Source organism: Sebastes fasciatus, chromosome 9, assembly GCF_043250625.1.
Source record: "Sebastes fasciatus isolate fSebFas1 chromosome 9, fSebFas1.pri, whole genome shotgun sequence".
NCBI classification, from domain to species: Eukaryota; Metazoa; Chordata; class Actinopteri; order Perciformes; family Sebastidae; genus Sebastes; species Sebastes fasciatus.
The window spans coordinates 10,291,591-10,305,192 of NC_133803.1; the positions used below are offsets into that span (position 1 = coordinate 10,291,591).

General features: G+C 39.6%; 2 protein-coding genes across 2 annotated transcripts; one reads left to right on the forward strand and one right to left on the reverse strand.

Moving 5' to 3' along the window:
* The first annotated feature begins 536 nt into the window (after window positions 1–536).
* On the forward strand, window positions 537–10,154 carry dnajb12a (DnaJ heat shock protein family (Hsp40) member B12a). The gene is made up of 9 exons (XM_074646007.1): window positions 537–714; window positions 2,631–2,811; window positions 3,873–4,018; window positions 4,131–4,301; window positions 5,061–5,140; window positions 5,257–5,366; window positions 5,462–5,634; window positions 5,927–6,070; window positions 7,293–10,154. Exons 1-8 carry the CDS (start codon window positions 582–584, stop codon window positions 6,046–6,048), a joined length of 1,116 nt encoding a protein of 371 aa, XP_074502108.1. The 5' UTR covers window positions 537–581; the 3' UTR covers window positions 6,049–6,070; window positions 7,293–10,154.
* On the reverse strand, window positions 8,864–10,112 carry LOC141773867 (DNA damage-inducible transcript 4 protein-like). Its single transcript, XM_074646010.1, has 2 exons — window positions 9,953–10,112; window positions 8,864–9,734 (listed from the first exon to the last, which is right to left on the reverse strand). Exons 1-2 carry the CDS (start codon window positions 10,110–10,112, stop codon window positions 9,220–9,222), a joined length of 675 nt encoding a protein of 224 aa, XP_074502111.1. The 3' UTR covers window positions 8,864–9,219.
* Window positions 10,155–13,602: the final 3,448 nt, after the last annotated feature.

A 13,602-nucleotide genomic window follows, 5' to 3' on the forward strand; every position in this document is an offset into this window, starting at 1 on the left:
TCGCTCCACCTCTTCACATGTATGCGCGCACACTATACACTGCAGAAGAGTTAGTCTAGCTCTGAGAATATCTAGTGAATGTACAGTGGACGTTTGTGCAGAAATAAATGCTGCAGCTCCTCCAGACCAACAGAGGTTTTCCGTGTCTTGTGAAGTGACGGGGCTCCGCAGCGAGAAATGTTATCGTCTCCGACCGGTTGCCGGAGGGAGACACCAGCACCCGGTCGGACACTAGGATCAGCAGTGATTCATGGAGAGACCTCCGTCTGGTCAGCTAACATTACTGCTAAGCAGCTGAAATATAGAGTAATATTGTGGTTTTAGCTGACGTGTGTCGCCTCACTGTTTTGAGCGATGCTCGTTCATGTCTATTTAGAGCGAGCACAAGCGCGAGCCCGACGCTGACTTTCGTTGACTTCACGGCCAAAGGTGTCGCTGATAACAAGCATTTCTGAAAGTTACAAATAGTCCCTTTAAAAGAGCCGGCTCTTTGAACCGGCTCGTTCGTACCAACACATCACTATTCTTTTACGTCATGTCGACGCGTCCCGGTGGCTAGTAAACATTTCCGCTGTGTCGCGATGGACTCAAACAAGGACGAAGCGGAGCGCTGCATTAAAATAGCTCTGACTGCGGTCAACAACAACCAGCCGGACAAAGCCAGGAAGTTTCTGGAGAAAGCGCAGCGCCTGTTTCCGACAGATCAGGCGAGAAGTAGGTCGAGTAAACGTCTCGCTGTCTGTAGTGATGTTATGTGTCGGCTGGCTGTTGGGCCATCAGACAGCTAACCTGTTAGCATCACCGTGTTAACGTGACACCAGCTGCTCTGACACACACTGCTAGTTGTAGTCTTTAAATTCAGCCTTCATCCGCAACATAGCTGCTCACTTCATGTCTCACATCGGTGCTTATCACCAGTTTACATCCTTGACGTCCTTGTTAGCAGCTACAATGCTAGCCTTTAGCTCACAATGCTAGTGAATGATCTGATTATAAGATAAGATAAGAGCACCTGTGTGGATCTGTTGTTTTAGTTTTAGCAGTAAGGTTATCACGCAGTAAATGACACAGTAGAGCTGATACAATTGAAGATACCACATGTTTTATCCAGTACCCCTTATATCAATCAACAATGTGACATTTTGGTTATATATATTAAAACATATTCAATCTTTAAAGGTATAAGGGATGTTGTCTCTGAGAAAAAAATACTAATAAATAATAACTAGGCTTTAGCTCACAATGGTAGTGAATGATAAGATAAGATAAGATTTATTAATCATGAAGGACATTCTTGTGCCAGAGATTGCTCAAAAATACAACAAATTACAACAAGTTCAAGTGTATAAAATAAAAAAAAGTAGTATTTCTAGAACCAGAGCCTAATAGAATAACAATTAAGTAAGACACATTTAATAAAATGAGTAAATAAGATAAGATAAGTAAAATAAAAAAGGTAAAGTAAGATTAAATAAAAAAATGAAAAATAAGTAATATTGCACATGTTGGACATTAATATTGCACACAATGAACAGTGATATTGCACATGAGAATGTAAAAAGTATTATACATGATATTGATATTAAGATAAGATAAGATAGAACTTTATTAATCATTAAGGTAATTTTTGTGCCAGAGATTGCTCAAAAATACAATAAAATTACAACAAGTTCAAGTGTATAAAATAAAAAAGTACTATTTCTAGCACCAGTGCCTAAAACAATAACAATTAAGTAAGATACATTTAGTAAAATGAGTAAATGAGATAAGATAAGTAAAATAAATAAAGGTAAAGTAAGATGTCTTTAGTGAATTACAGAAGTGAAAAACACTTTTCAAATTGTTCTTAACAGTTTTAAAATACATGTTAAGGATGATTATCAGACCAAATTACTGGTCACATAATGATAGAAAGCAGGACTTTTTAATTCTACAAAGTGGCTCTCTGGTGAATATAAAAGGAAAAATAAAGATAAGATAAGATAGAACTTTATTAATCATGAAGGTAATTCTTGTGAAAAATTACAACAAGTTCAAGTGTTTATAAAATACAAGTGTATAAAATAAAAAAAGTACTATTTCTAGCACCAGTGCCTAAAAGAATAACAATTAAGTAAGATACATTTAGTAAAATGAGTAAATAAGATAAGATACGTAAAATAAGAAAATGTAAAGTAAGCTAACAAACAGAAAAATAAGTAATATTGCACACAATGAACAGTGATATTGCACATGAGAATGTAAAAAGTAGTATTGCACATGATATTGATATTATAGTTGTACAGTGTCCGGTGTCCTTCCTGCAGAAGGGGGAGGAGTTATAAAGTCTGATGGCCACTGGTAGGAAAGACCTCCCGTGTTGCGTTCTGTGGTGCACCTCGTTGGTCTCAGTCTACGGCTGAAGGTGCTCTGGTATGACTCCAGTGTGGTGTGTAGGAGATGAGAGGCGTTGTCCCTGATGCTAAGTAGTTTCCTCAGCATCCTCCTCTCCGACACCTCCACCAAAGACTCCAGCTCAACTCCCAGGACAGAACCTGCTTTCCTGATGAGCTTGTTGAGTCTGTTAGCGTCGCCTGAGCAAGACTCAGGTGTCATCCTTGATATAATATGGCTCCCACCTTCTTTTACAGACTTATTGGAGTCGTTAGCGCAGAATGGAAAGCCTCCAGACGAGAATGGCAGTCCTGTGAACGGAGACGGACCCTCTATGAGGCACCGCAGCCACGGAGAGGAGCCCGGTGTGTCCGCACAGGGCGGAACGGGCTCCTCGGCCAAGCCATACACCGCAGATCAAGTGGAGGCTGTCAGGAAGTCAGTACACGTGTTGGATCTGTTGTTTTGGTTTTTAGCAATAATGTTAAAGTAAACGACACAGTAAGAGCTGATACAAGTATAGATACCGCTACATGTCTTATCCAGTAACCTTATATCAATCAACAATGTGACATTCTGGTTATTTATTAAAACATTTTCAATCTTTAAAGGTATGAGGGATGTTGTCTCTGGAAAAAAATATACAGTAATTACTGAGAGTGTGATTACCAAGCAGCTAGAAGCACTGATCGTTTATGTCACGCAACTGGAGCAGTCAAATAAATTCAGATTCCTTTAGATCACTTAGAAAGATAATTTGTATTTCAATGACACATCAGTGATATGAGAATATTTCAAAGTGGCTAAAATCAAGAGCACAAAGTGAAGCCAGAGTACAGTTTTTTTCTTTTTGCTGACCGACCGTCCACTGTGAGACTTCAGTTGTCATATAGAGCAATCAGCATTCTCAGAAATACTGTAAAAAATGCACAGATTGTAATAATCTCAGAATCATTATATGGTTTGCTCATACAGTGAAACGTGTTTGTGTGTGTTATTACTGTAAGCTTAATGAGGAATTTGAAGTCACATTAATATCCCAAGTAGGGCTGACCCGAATGCTTCGACGCTTTGACCGTTGCCATGGTAATCGACCTCCAAATCATTATTCTAATGCTTTTTTTTTTTTTTTTAATACAAGTATGCAATATTAAAGTAGAAATCCCCAAATAGCCCGTATTCTACATTAATTATTAGTTATTCTCAGATGGATATCGCTGTTTGTAGAGGTGCATTTGTATACAGTAGTGCAGCAGCGTCACTGTCTGGGGCACTTAAACAGGGGACATGGAGACAGACATGCGGAAGAACGTGTCAGCCTGCTGCGATGTGCCGCGCCGCAACGCTTTGAATACCTTTTGAATATTTCTCATTGAAGCTTCAAAGCTCAAAGAATGGTATTCGGGACAGCCCATAATCCCAAGGGGGATGTATCTATATGTTGTGTTTCCATTTTTTTTCTCTCACTTTGCTAACTTGTTTTTTTTATTTAACTGCAGGATTAAGAGCTGTAAAGATTATTACCAAATTCTGGCGGTTGAAAAGACCGCCTCAGAGGAGGATCTTAAAAAGGCTTACAGAAAGCTGGCTCTGAAATTTCACCCAGATAAAAATCACGCACCTGGAGCCACAGAGGCATTTAAAGGTAAATTAAAAAAAGTAATCTCCAGTGCTGTTCTATGGAGGACGTGTTAATGTAAGGCTTACTAAGTGCAAATTTGCGTTGTTTTTTTTGTTTTTTTTTGCTTGTCTTTCAGCTATTGGTAATGCTTATGCCGTGCTGAGTAACACTGACAAACGAAGGCAGTACGACCAGTATGGAGAGGAGAAATCAAACCCAAGCAGACAAAGACAACATCGTGATTTTGAAGCAGACATCTCACCTGAAGACCTCTTCAACATGTTCTTTGGTGGAGGTTTCCCATCAAGTAAGTAGAGAGGCCAGATGAATATATACAGTAGGCTCAGTCAGGATGTTATTGTGCAGTGTTATGGAGGCCCAAGAGTATTTTGGTTGAGTAACATGTTTACACGCCTCATCAAGCCATTTGAGAGCGAGCCAGGCTTCTTAACTGCGTTCTGCCTAAGAGTGTTGACTATGCTAGTGGTTTTGCGTGTTGTATGCTGCTGGCTCTACTCAGACCTTATCAGCAATCATTCTCTGGTCGGAGTCAGAGAGACAGAGCGGTCTGACTGGCTCTTTTTTGACTCCACCTTAGCGTTTCATCTTCCCCAAGCAAAAAGTACAGGTGGATCCCAGTGCAAAGCCAGGCTAAACACAACTTTAAAGTACTATCATCTTATCATTAATATCTTACCGTATAAGGCCGATTCACTGTTGCATGAACGTGGTTAGCTAGTTGTTTTGTTTTGCTTCCCTGTGATGTTCATCGGAGTAAAACTACAGACTCCTTAGTGGTTATTTCCTTTCATCTCCTCTATAATTACTACATCCGTTGCACTTCAGTGTAATGTAATGGGTAATGTCCTGAAAATAGATTAGTCTAACCAAATACACTTTTGCGTGCTTTGCCAATCTTGTTAAAAATGGAACTCTGCCTGTAAACACTTCCTTCTAAACACTTCCTTCTCTGTGGTGAAATCAGCTGCCGAAAACATGCAGTCTCTGCACTACGAGGTTGCCACATTATCTTCATTTAATCTTCATTTTCTTGTACACTTTTCAGGTAATGTACACGTTTACAGAAATGGAAGAATGCACTTTGCACACCATAATAGGCAAGAAAGACGAGAACAGCAGAGAGATGTAAGTCCCGTCTGTAATACTTTGATTACACTTGAATTCGATACTAGCTGATGTACTGTATGGTCTGTAATGAAACAGCAATCACAGTTTGTTTTTTCCCCCCTCTCTCTGGACAGGGAGGTCTGGCTCTGTTTGTCCAGCTGATGCCCATCTTAATCCTCATCATTGTTTCTGCTCTTAGCCAGATGATGGTCACCCAGCCTCCCTACAGCCTTAGCTACCGCCCGTAAGTGTTTCACCGCACTCGGAGAGCTTTCTGAGTTCATGTGAAATGTCTCCGTCTGTCTCGCTCTCAGTTATTATGTCTTCTCTTTACATCAGGTCAGCTGGGCATATTCACAAAAGGCATACATCAAACCTGAAGGTGCTTTTCTATGTTGGAGACCGTTTCAATGAAGAATATTCCGGGAATAACCTGAAGAATGTCGACAGAAGCGTAGAAGAAGACTACATCTCCAACCTCCGAAACAACTGTTGGAAGGAGAAGCAGCAGAGTGAGTTTACAGCAGTAAAGGCTGCACCCAAAATATTATTGTAATTATTGATTAATCTGCCAATTAATCAGTTGGTCATTAGTTAACTAGTACTACGTTAGAGTGCTGCAACTGTACAGTATGCCACCTTGATTTGAAGTTCGGTGTGTTCCGAGTTCGTCGGTGACGTGAAATAACACTTTTTGAGTTCATTCCAACAGCTTAGAAAGAATGAATTTAACATCTGATGTCATATTTAAAGAGTAGCTGATTGAGACCTAGCGTACTGACACACTCTCCTCTCAACTTTCAGAGGAAGGCTTACTGTATCGTGCTCGTTACTTTGGGGACTCTGAGTTGTACCAAAGGGCACAGAGAATGGGGACTCCCAGCTGCTCCAGACTATCTGAGATTCAAGTTTTATTGGATGGCTAGAAAACCAGTTGCGCACATATGGGTAAGTTGCCGCAACCATCACAGTGTGACATTTACAGCATGATTGCTAACAAGTTCAAGTTACTTTATTTTATCATATGCACAACAATTACAGCAGTCGTTGGCGATGAAAATCTTTGGTTCCCTTCAACAATACTCATTATTAAAAATACATATATAAAAAAGAAAAATTGCACAAGTAAAAAAACAAAATGAGAATCAAAGACATTAAATAGTGCAGGTTGAAATATAGGGCTTAAATATAAAACATACATAAATGTAAGTAATGTAAATACAAATTGTGGAAGAATATTTCAAATGGATAAACTGAACGTACACAGGATGTAGTATGTATATGCATGATGAGAAGTAATAAATATATATGCAGAGGTGTAAACAGGAATGAAGTATGTTCATAATGCGAAGTAATAAATATAGTAAAATAGTGAACAGTACAAGAACTGCATACATGCCAGTGTTTTGCATATTTTATCCCACTATTTACAGATCACACACACACTCTTCACTACAGTTGGCAGTTTTCCAAAACAACCCAAATGTTTTTTGGACTGATTCCAAACTTTCCAGGCTACTGTTGCCATTCATTTTAATGAATTTACTCACCAGCCAATATGTAATCCTTTGCAACGCATTGCATTTAGTCCGTTTTATTTTTGACACATGGAAATGCAGTTGCAAGCAGGGACTGATACTTGATATTTAAGAGTCGGCTATGTTGTCTCGGGTGTCGGCGTTTCTCAACGACAGACATGAAGAGGTTTTAAAACACGTCCTGCTCACAGCAGCATTACCATGTGATGGCAGAACCTTGACCAATAAAAAAAGAGCCATCAATAAAGGCCACTCAGGGGTCACTGAGATGGATTAACTATATCGAGTAAGGGGTCAAGTCTGCAAGTTTAATACTGCAATGAACAAAAAAACAATGGCTGTCTACAAGGTAGGAAATAACTTGAAAACATATTGTTTGATTGGAAAAAATAATGCAGTTATGTGAAGTTTGAAATAACAGTTAATTGGCTAAAATATGCAAAATTGTCAGCGTGATCAATTTCTTCTTGTAGCCGTTCCTGAGCATTGCACAAGTGCTAGTGATTATGAATGATTAGTGTAGATGTTTTTTGGCTGTCTGTGCATGTACAGGAATCCAATAAAAGTGCATCCCATGCAGGGTGACTGTGCGGCTGCAAAAAAACTATCATTGATTCTTTTGTTTTCCGCAGGTTCGTCGGTACTTGAATCTAATTAGAAGAAATCGGTCGGAGCCCACTCAAATTGGAGCATATTTTCTGCAGCAAACCAAGAGAATCAAAAAATGCCTTACGTGCAGTGGGCAGCAGACCTCATCAGGGAACCTCTCTGCAACTCGATGTAGATTGACTTCCTGTAGAACTGTGAGAAGCTTTGAGTTGACTGCTGACATTTTCTTACTCTAGTGTCTTCGAGACGGCGAGAGTCCGCTGGGCGTCACGGCGGGAAAGTAAGAGCATAGTTGTCTATTTGAACGGTAAATGAAGCTGCTAAGATTAGCTTTTTTCTCTGTCCCAGTCTTTTTTTGTTTTTCCTTAAACATTTTGAGAAACCTCATGGCCTTCTCATAGACAGACGTCTGAGCCACTCACAAGGAACGTGTGTAATTTTTATAGTTCTTAACCAATGTAAATATTCATTTTACTTTTAACAGTGCAGGGTTTATTGGAGTTAATACCATTTACTATAATGTTATTTTGTGGATTTTGCTTGTAGCCTGTTGGATCATAATTATTGAAAATCGTTGCACAGATAAAAGTAAACCATATTTATTAAATTAACATGCTAAAATTGTATAAAAATTTTCTTTGAATTAAATTTGTCCAATGGTTAACTGGTGCTTATTTTCTCTTTTAAACAAAACTTAACAGTCTACAGCCATTCTAGTGGCTTTGTGAGACTGTACCATGGATACATACATGGGCTGTACTTCGGCACAGCGGTGCTTTGAGCTAGACGCTGACGTCAGCATGCCAACATGCTGACAATGACAATGTTGACATGCTGATGCTAAGCAGGTGTAATGTTTACCAAGTTCACTATTTAACTCCAGTGTGTTATAATGCTAACATTTGCTAATAATTGGGGCTGTCAAAGATAACACGATAATAACGTTTCTGAATAATTGTCATTGTTTTGTGTTGTTAATTGATTTCCAGTAATAAATATATAGATATATTTACATAAAGCAAGCATATTTTTGCCCACTCCCATGTTGAGAAGAGTATTAAATACTTCAAATCTCCCTTTTAAGGTACATTTTGAACGGATAACAAATGTGATTAATTTGCATTAACTATGGACAATCATGCAGTTAATCGATTGACATCCCTGCTAATAATAACTAAACACAAAGTACAGCTGAATGACATTAGTTTTGCAGGTATTTGTTCAGAAATCAAAGTATTGGATCAATTTTGGCCTGATAATGGCCAAAGATGAAAAGTCAAGGGATCATCAGAGTCATTACAGTTCTTTTGTGGGGCACATGGATGTCAGAACCAGATTTAATGGCAATCAAACCAATAATTGTTGAGAGACATTTCACTCAAAACCACACATTTTGACCTCATGATGATACTGGATGAAAAGTTAAGGGATCACCAGAGGCTATTAGGATTCACCCTCTGGGAACCATGAATATCTTTTATTGCAGTCCATATATTTGTTGAGATATTGACCAATATTGCCATCCCCAAAGCCCCACCGCTCGCATGGCTACACACATACACACTTTCATGTCAAGTCATTAATTGCTCACCAGTTAGAAATTGATAAAAAATAATTTATTTTTATGTTCTTTAAGTCGTTGAAAGTACAAAAACACACGTTTCAGGTCATATTTGACTATCGAATACATAAGCCATTCCCTCAAGGGTGTGACTTTACATTCATAAGAAAGAAGTTGACCCACATTCAAACAAAAGTCTTCACTGTTAAGTCGCCTGCAACCAGATGGGTAGCTGCCATGAGACACATAAGTTGCTTCCAGGGAAACTTTGACACATTTGTGATACACCAACACAGATAGGTACGTGCTAATTCAAGATCATCATGTTAGTGCTGTAAGATATTGTCTTGAAAAAGACAATGCTTGACCCATCAGTCTCTCCTATTGTGTCAGCAGCACTCCTCTATCAGCAGCTCCCCTGAACTATACAGTTTCCTCTTAATGGCCCTAAAGCTCACACTCAGCCTCAGAGTGTTCTGGTGCCTTGGAGAGGTCTGTGGCGACTTGCTACCCTTGAAGAGCTTCTGAACCTTTGGCCACAGTCCACTGGACTCGAGCCTCAGCACCAGGGTCACATGAAATGTCGGTACCAGGGTGGCATCCACCGCTATTTGGTCCAGAGTGCTTAGGGAGCCCTGGTCCCCCTGGTCCCCCCTGTCCACGCACAGGTCAATGAGCGCTCCCCTGAGGCCGCAGGGCTCGCTGGCAGCCAGGTGCAGCAGCTCTTGGCTGATATTGTGCAGCAGACAGTCGGGTAAGAGGAGTTTGGAGCAGTCCAGGATGTGCGATGCCTCGCTGAGACTTTGTGCTATTGTTGCTGCGACCTCAGTAGCCAGGGTCTCCTCCAGGGGATAACAGAAGAAGCTGCTGTCTGATTCTGACAGAAACATGTCTGCCACAGATCCTAAAAACCAGAAGAATACAGGTTAAAATATTGTCTGGAAGTGCAGGACTCACTGTAAAAAAAACAATGAGGTCATCAGTAAAAGCATCTGCATCCTTTAACTCTTTGTTCTTTGTCAAGTCATGCTTTCTCCTTTAACAAGTGTAAACTGAAATAAAAACTAAAATACATCCTGGTCACAATGTGAATGAAATACAAAAAACCTTGCAACAACTCACCACTTTCACTGTGATAATCTGCTGTGACCCCCTGATTGATCCCCTTCAGCTCAGTCAGCCTCTGCAGCAGACTGCCCCAGGACAGACGCTTTGGACTCCTGTCCTCCTCTGGGGATGGAGGAAAGCTGCCATCCAGGGACTGATTGCAAGAAAAAGACATTTTGACAAACAAACAAAAAGATTGTAAAAAAAATAAGTGCAATGGCCTCCAAACGGTGGGTCCCCTCCTCCTGAGCCAGACCAGCTGGAAAACACTGTGCAACAATGGAACAAAGCGTTAAATACCCGAGCAGGGAGGACACGCCCACTGGATTTATCAACCAATGAGAGTTCAGCTCACGTCTGCAGCTCTCTAGCCTGCCTGGTAACATTTTTGGACCCTTTGATGCTTTGATGAGGCACAGACCAGACCAGACCCCCACCAGGCCCCTAAAGGGCGACCGACCCCCAACCAAACTTCTATACACAGCTGCATGTGTTTCTTTTTTAATAATTTGACTGTCAAATATGAGATTAAAACAGCCAAACCGACCAATCAGCTCCTGAAAATGCCATGCAACAACAAAAGGACACACCTCCTCAGTTTTTGGACAAAATGATGAAACATGTGTGGAGAGATATATTCCTGTCACTGGCAGCTCAGACTGACACGTATCGCACGTCCGCCTCGTGTCTTCCTGCAAATGATGGGAAATGTGAGTGATGACTGATGAATTTTACATCTTTCTTTTCTTTTTTTTTAAATCAATGCATCCAAAGTAGGAGTCACTAATGACTAATGAATGGTCACAAAGCCCGACCAAATACTCAATAGAGCCTATCGGAGTGGCAGATTAATTTATTGATATTATGGACTATTGGGATCATTTCACCTATATCATCATTTTCTTGAATTTCCCTCGGGATCAATAACGTTACTATCTATCTATCTATCTATTTCATAACTAAAAGACAAATTATTAAGATCTATATTTTCCTTCCAACAGTTGTTATAGCCTGTTGTTTCACACAGAATCAGTAAGCATATGTAAAAAGGCTGCTTCAGGTTTATTTTGTTTGGGAGAATATTTTTTTCATGATTTCCAAAAATCTTCTTTTCTTATTAGAGAAATTGAAAGTAGCCTATCTTAACTTTGGGATCAACTCCTCTGACTCCTGATTTCAAGCACGCAGGCCAGGGCTACCCTACACCCAGACCCATGGACCATCCCCCACCCTTTAAAACACCCCACTGTTGCGCAGGACAGAAGTTAACTTTATATCATCATCAGTTGCATTTGCATTATAGTTTCATCATCCACGTGTTTACAGTAGCATAGGCTATGTGTTTTTTGTTTTTTTTGCATTTGTGATATATCTAAAATCAATAGTAGTTCATACAGTCTGTTGTGGACTCCTAAAGCTGGATTCTTTCTTTGTGTTTCAAGTTGGATATAGACATGGGAGTATAACCTACAGCCTATGGAAGACAGAACCTGCCAAAATAAAAACTAAATGAATAAATAAGAAAGATTATTCAAATAAATGTATATAATAAATAAGATTATAAATAAATGTAGCCATTAATTAATTGATAGAATGTGTCATAAATTGATATTTCTGGTTTAGTTTGCTTCTTTATTTATTAACTGCCTTATTATTTACTCTTCTGTTTAATTTTCCCTTTTATTTATTTATGTATTTATTTTATTGTTTTTATTTATGTATTTATTTTAAATGTGTATATTTATTTATTTATTTATGCACGATTCCCTCTGTGCATTTCACGCCATATTTATTTCCCAAAACTTATTTTTTTTCTGTATTCTTTTCTTTATACATTTCTTTGCACATTTCTTTGCACATTTTTGCCTCATTGAATGGGGTGCTGGTCAAACGCAGGCAATATAGATGTATCTAAAATAAATAAGGCTTACAGAACACTAAAGCTCAGCTCCAGGCGCATTGAACAGAATTGATTTGACCATTTTTTGCAAGGAAAGCGATATCCAATACTGTTATAGATTTTTTTTTTTGGGTCTGTGGTAGTCCTGTTGGGTCTGTCCTAACTCGTGGAATACACTGCATATGCAGATGGTGGCGCCACTGCACTACCTGTAAACTCCAGACAATGAGGAAGCTTCAACCAGTGTGTGTGTGCATGTCTGCATGTAAAATGTTTATGCCTGAGTGCATCTATTGTTTTAATGTGCCGTTGAACACACAGTCTTTGACATGTGGACTTTAATGGTCACAACTGTGTTTTTTTATGCTTCTTAGCTGTGTCTCTGCACTCTGCGTATAGATGGAAATGTTTGGTGTAACAGTATTTGCGCAGTGTCATGAGTGAAAGAAGTAAAATAGATAAGAGGAAATAAAGTGTGACAGGCGTTGTGTTTTACAGCTCAAACAGGCCTGAGAGAGCTGTTAGGCCAGCCAGCCTCAGGCTATGTAATTCATGTATAATAAATCTACTACCAAATGGATTCTTCACAATGGATTTTTTTTACTGGAACAATTTGCTTTATCTGAGGTGCACTCTTGTGAATCACAAAGACAACCCCTTTGCTTCCTATATTTTTCCTCTCCAAAGAACTATTTGTTTCAGTAATTGGTGTGAAAAGAAGCGGAGCACTTATGAGGCACTTATAGGGAGAATGCAATATATTTACACCTGATTTAGCTCAGATACAACCTTCTCCTCCAGACTCTTTCAAATATGCTCATGCTGTTAATTAATTCAGGAGGGGGTAAAAGGGTCCCTGGATTGTGTTTGCCAGGCTGTAGCTATAGCAACAGCATGCTGTTGTGAGCGGGGTCCATCTGAAATGTTTTGTTGAAGCTAGAGTGTAGTAATCTTGGTTGCCTCGTGTTTTTATCATTGCCCGTGACATGAAAAGTGAGGTGGTTTCAGCCACTCTGACAACATGATTCTAACAGAAGAAAAAATAAAATATAATTTCCATCTCAACGATAAATATTCTAGCATGTAGCCTCTCATCCCTGTGTCATATCTGAGCCCTGTGTTTATCTGGAAACCCTTTAGCTGTGAGTGCAGGACTCTCTGCGTCACTTGAAGTGGGAGCTGGGACAGTGTACCTTTTAGGTTTTGATTTATTGCTGGAGGAAGCAGAAACAGACCTGCACTCTCAAGGGGGGAAGGAGAAACTGTGATGTTTGGCAAGTTTTGCTGAGATGCACACTCCTCTTTATCAAAGCATTAACACTTTGCACTCCAACTTCAAATAGTCAATATTTGGAATATTTGCTTAAACCTGCAGTAGGCAGAATGCTTTTAGCATCATTGGGCAAAAAATCCCATAATGACCTTTCAGCATATTGTAATTCAAGTGTTCTGAGAGAAGACTAGACTTCTGCACCTCCTCATGGCTCTGTTTTCAGGCTTTAAAAATCTAGCCTGTGACGGTAGACTTTGGCCAATCACAGGTAATTTCAGAGAGAGCGTTCCTATTGGCTGTTCATTCAACGGAGGCAGCTGTCAATCACTCACACCGGCCACCAGCCGGAGCAAACTTTCTAATTTTACAGCTAAACAGTACACTACAAGATGTTTCTGAAAACATTTGAGGCGAGAAATAGGCATAACAGTAACAGAATATTGATTCATATTTGATCAGCGCTGCCTAGTTTCACCGTTTGATCGGAGTTTG

Bases quoted from the DNA above. Each gene is read 5' to 3' on its own strand.
- LOC141773867 (XM_074646010.1), bottom strand. From the start codon at position 10,112: ATGTCTTTTTCTTGCAATCAGTCCCTGGATGGCAGCTTTCCTCCATCC. The intron at 9,735-9,952 runs GTGAGTTGTTGC...TCTGGTTTTTAG, and splicing joins AGATTATCACAGTGAAAGTG to GATCTGTGGCAGACATGTTT.
- dnajb12a (XM_074646007.1), top strand. From the start codon at position 582: ATGGACTCAAACAAGGACGAAGCGGAGCGCTGCATTAAAATAGCTCTG. The intron at 5,367-5,461 runs GTAAGTGTTTCA...TCTTTACATCAG, and splicing joins TACAGCCTTAGCTACCGCCC to GTCAGCTGGGCATATTCACA. The intron at 5,635-5,926 runs GTGAGTTTACAG...CTCAACTTTCAG, and splicing joins TTGGAAGGAGAAGCAGCAGA to AGGAAGGCTTACTGTATCGT.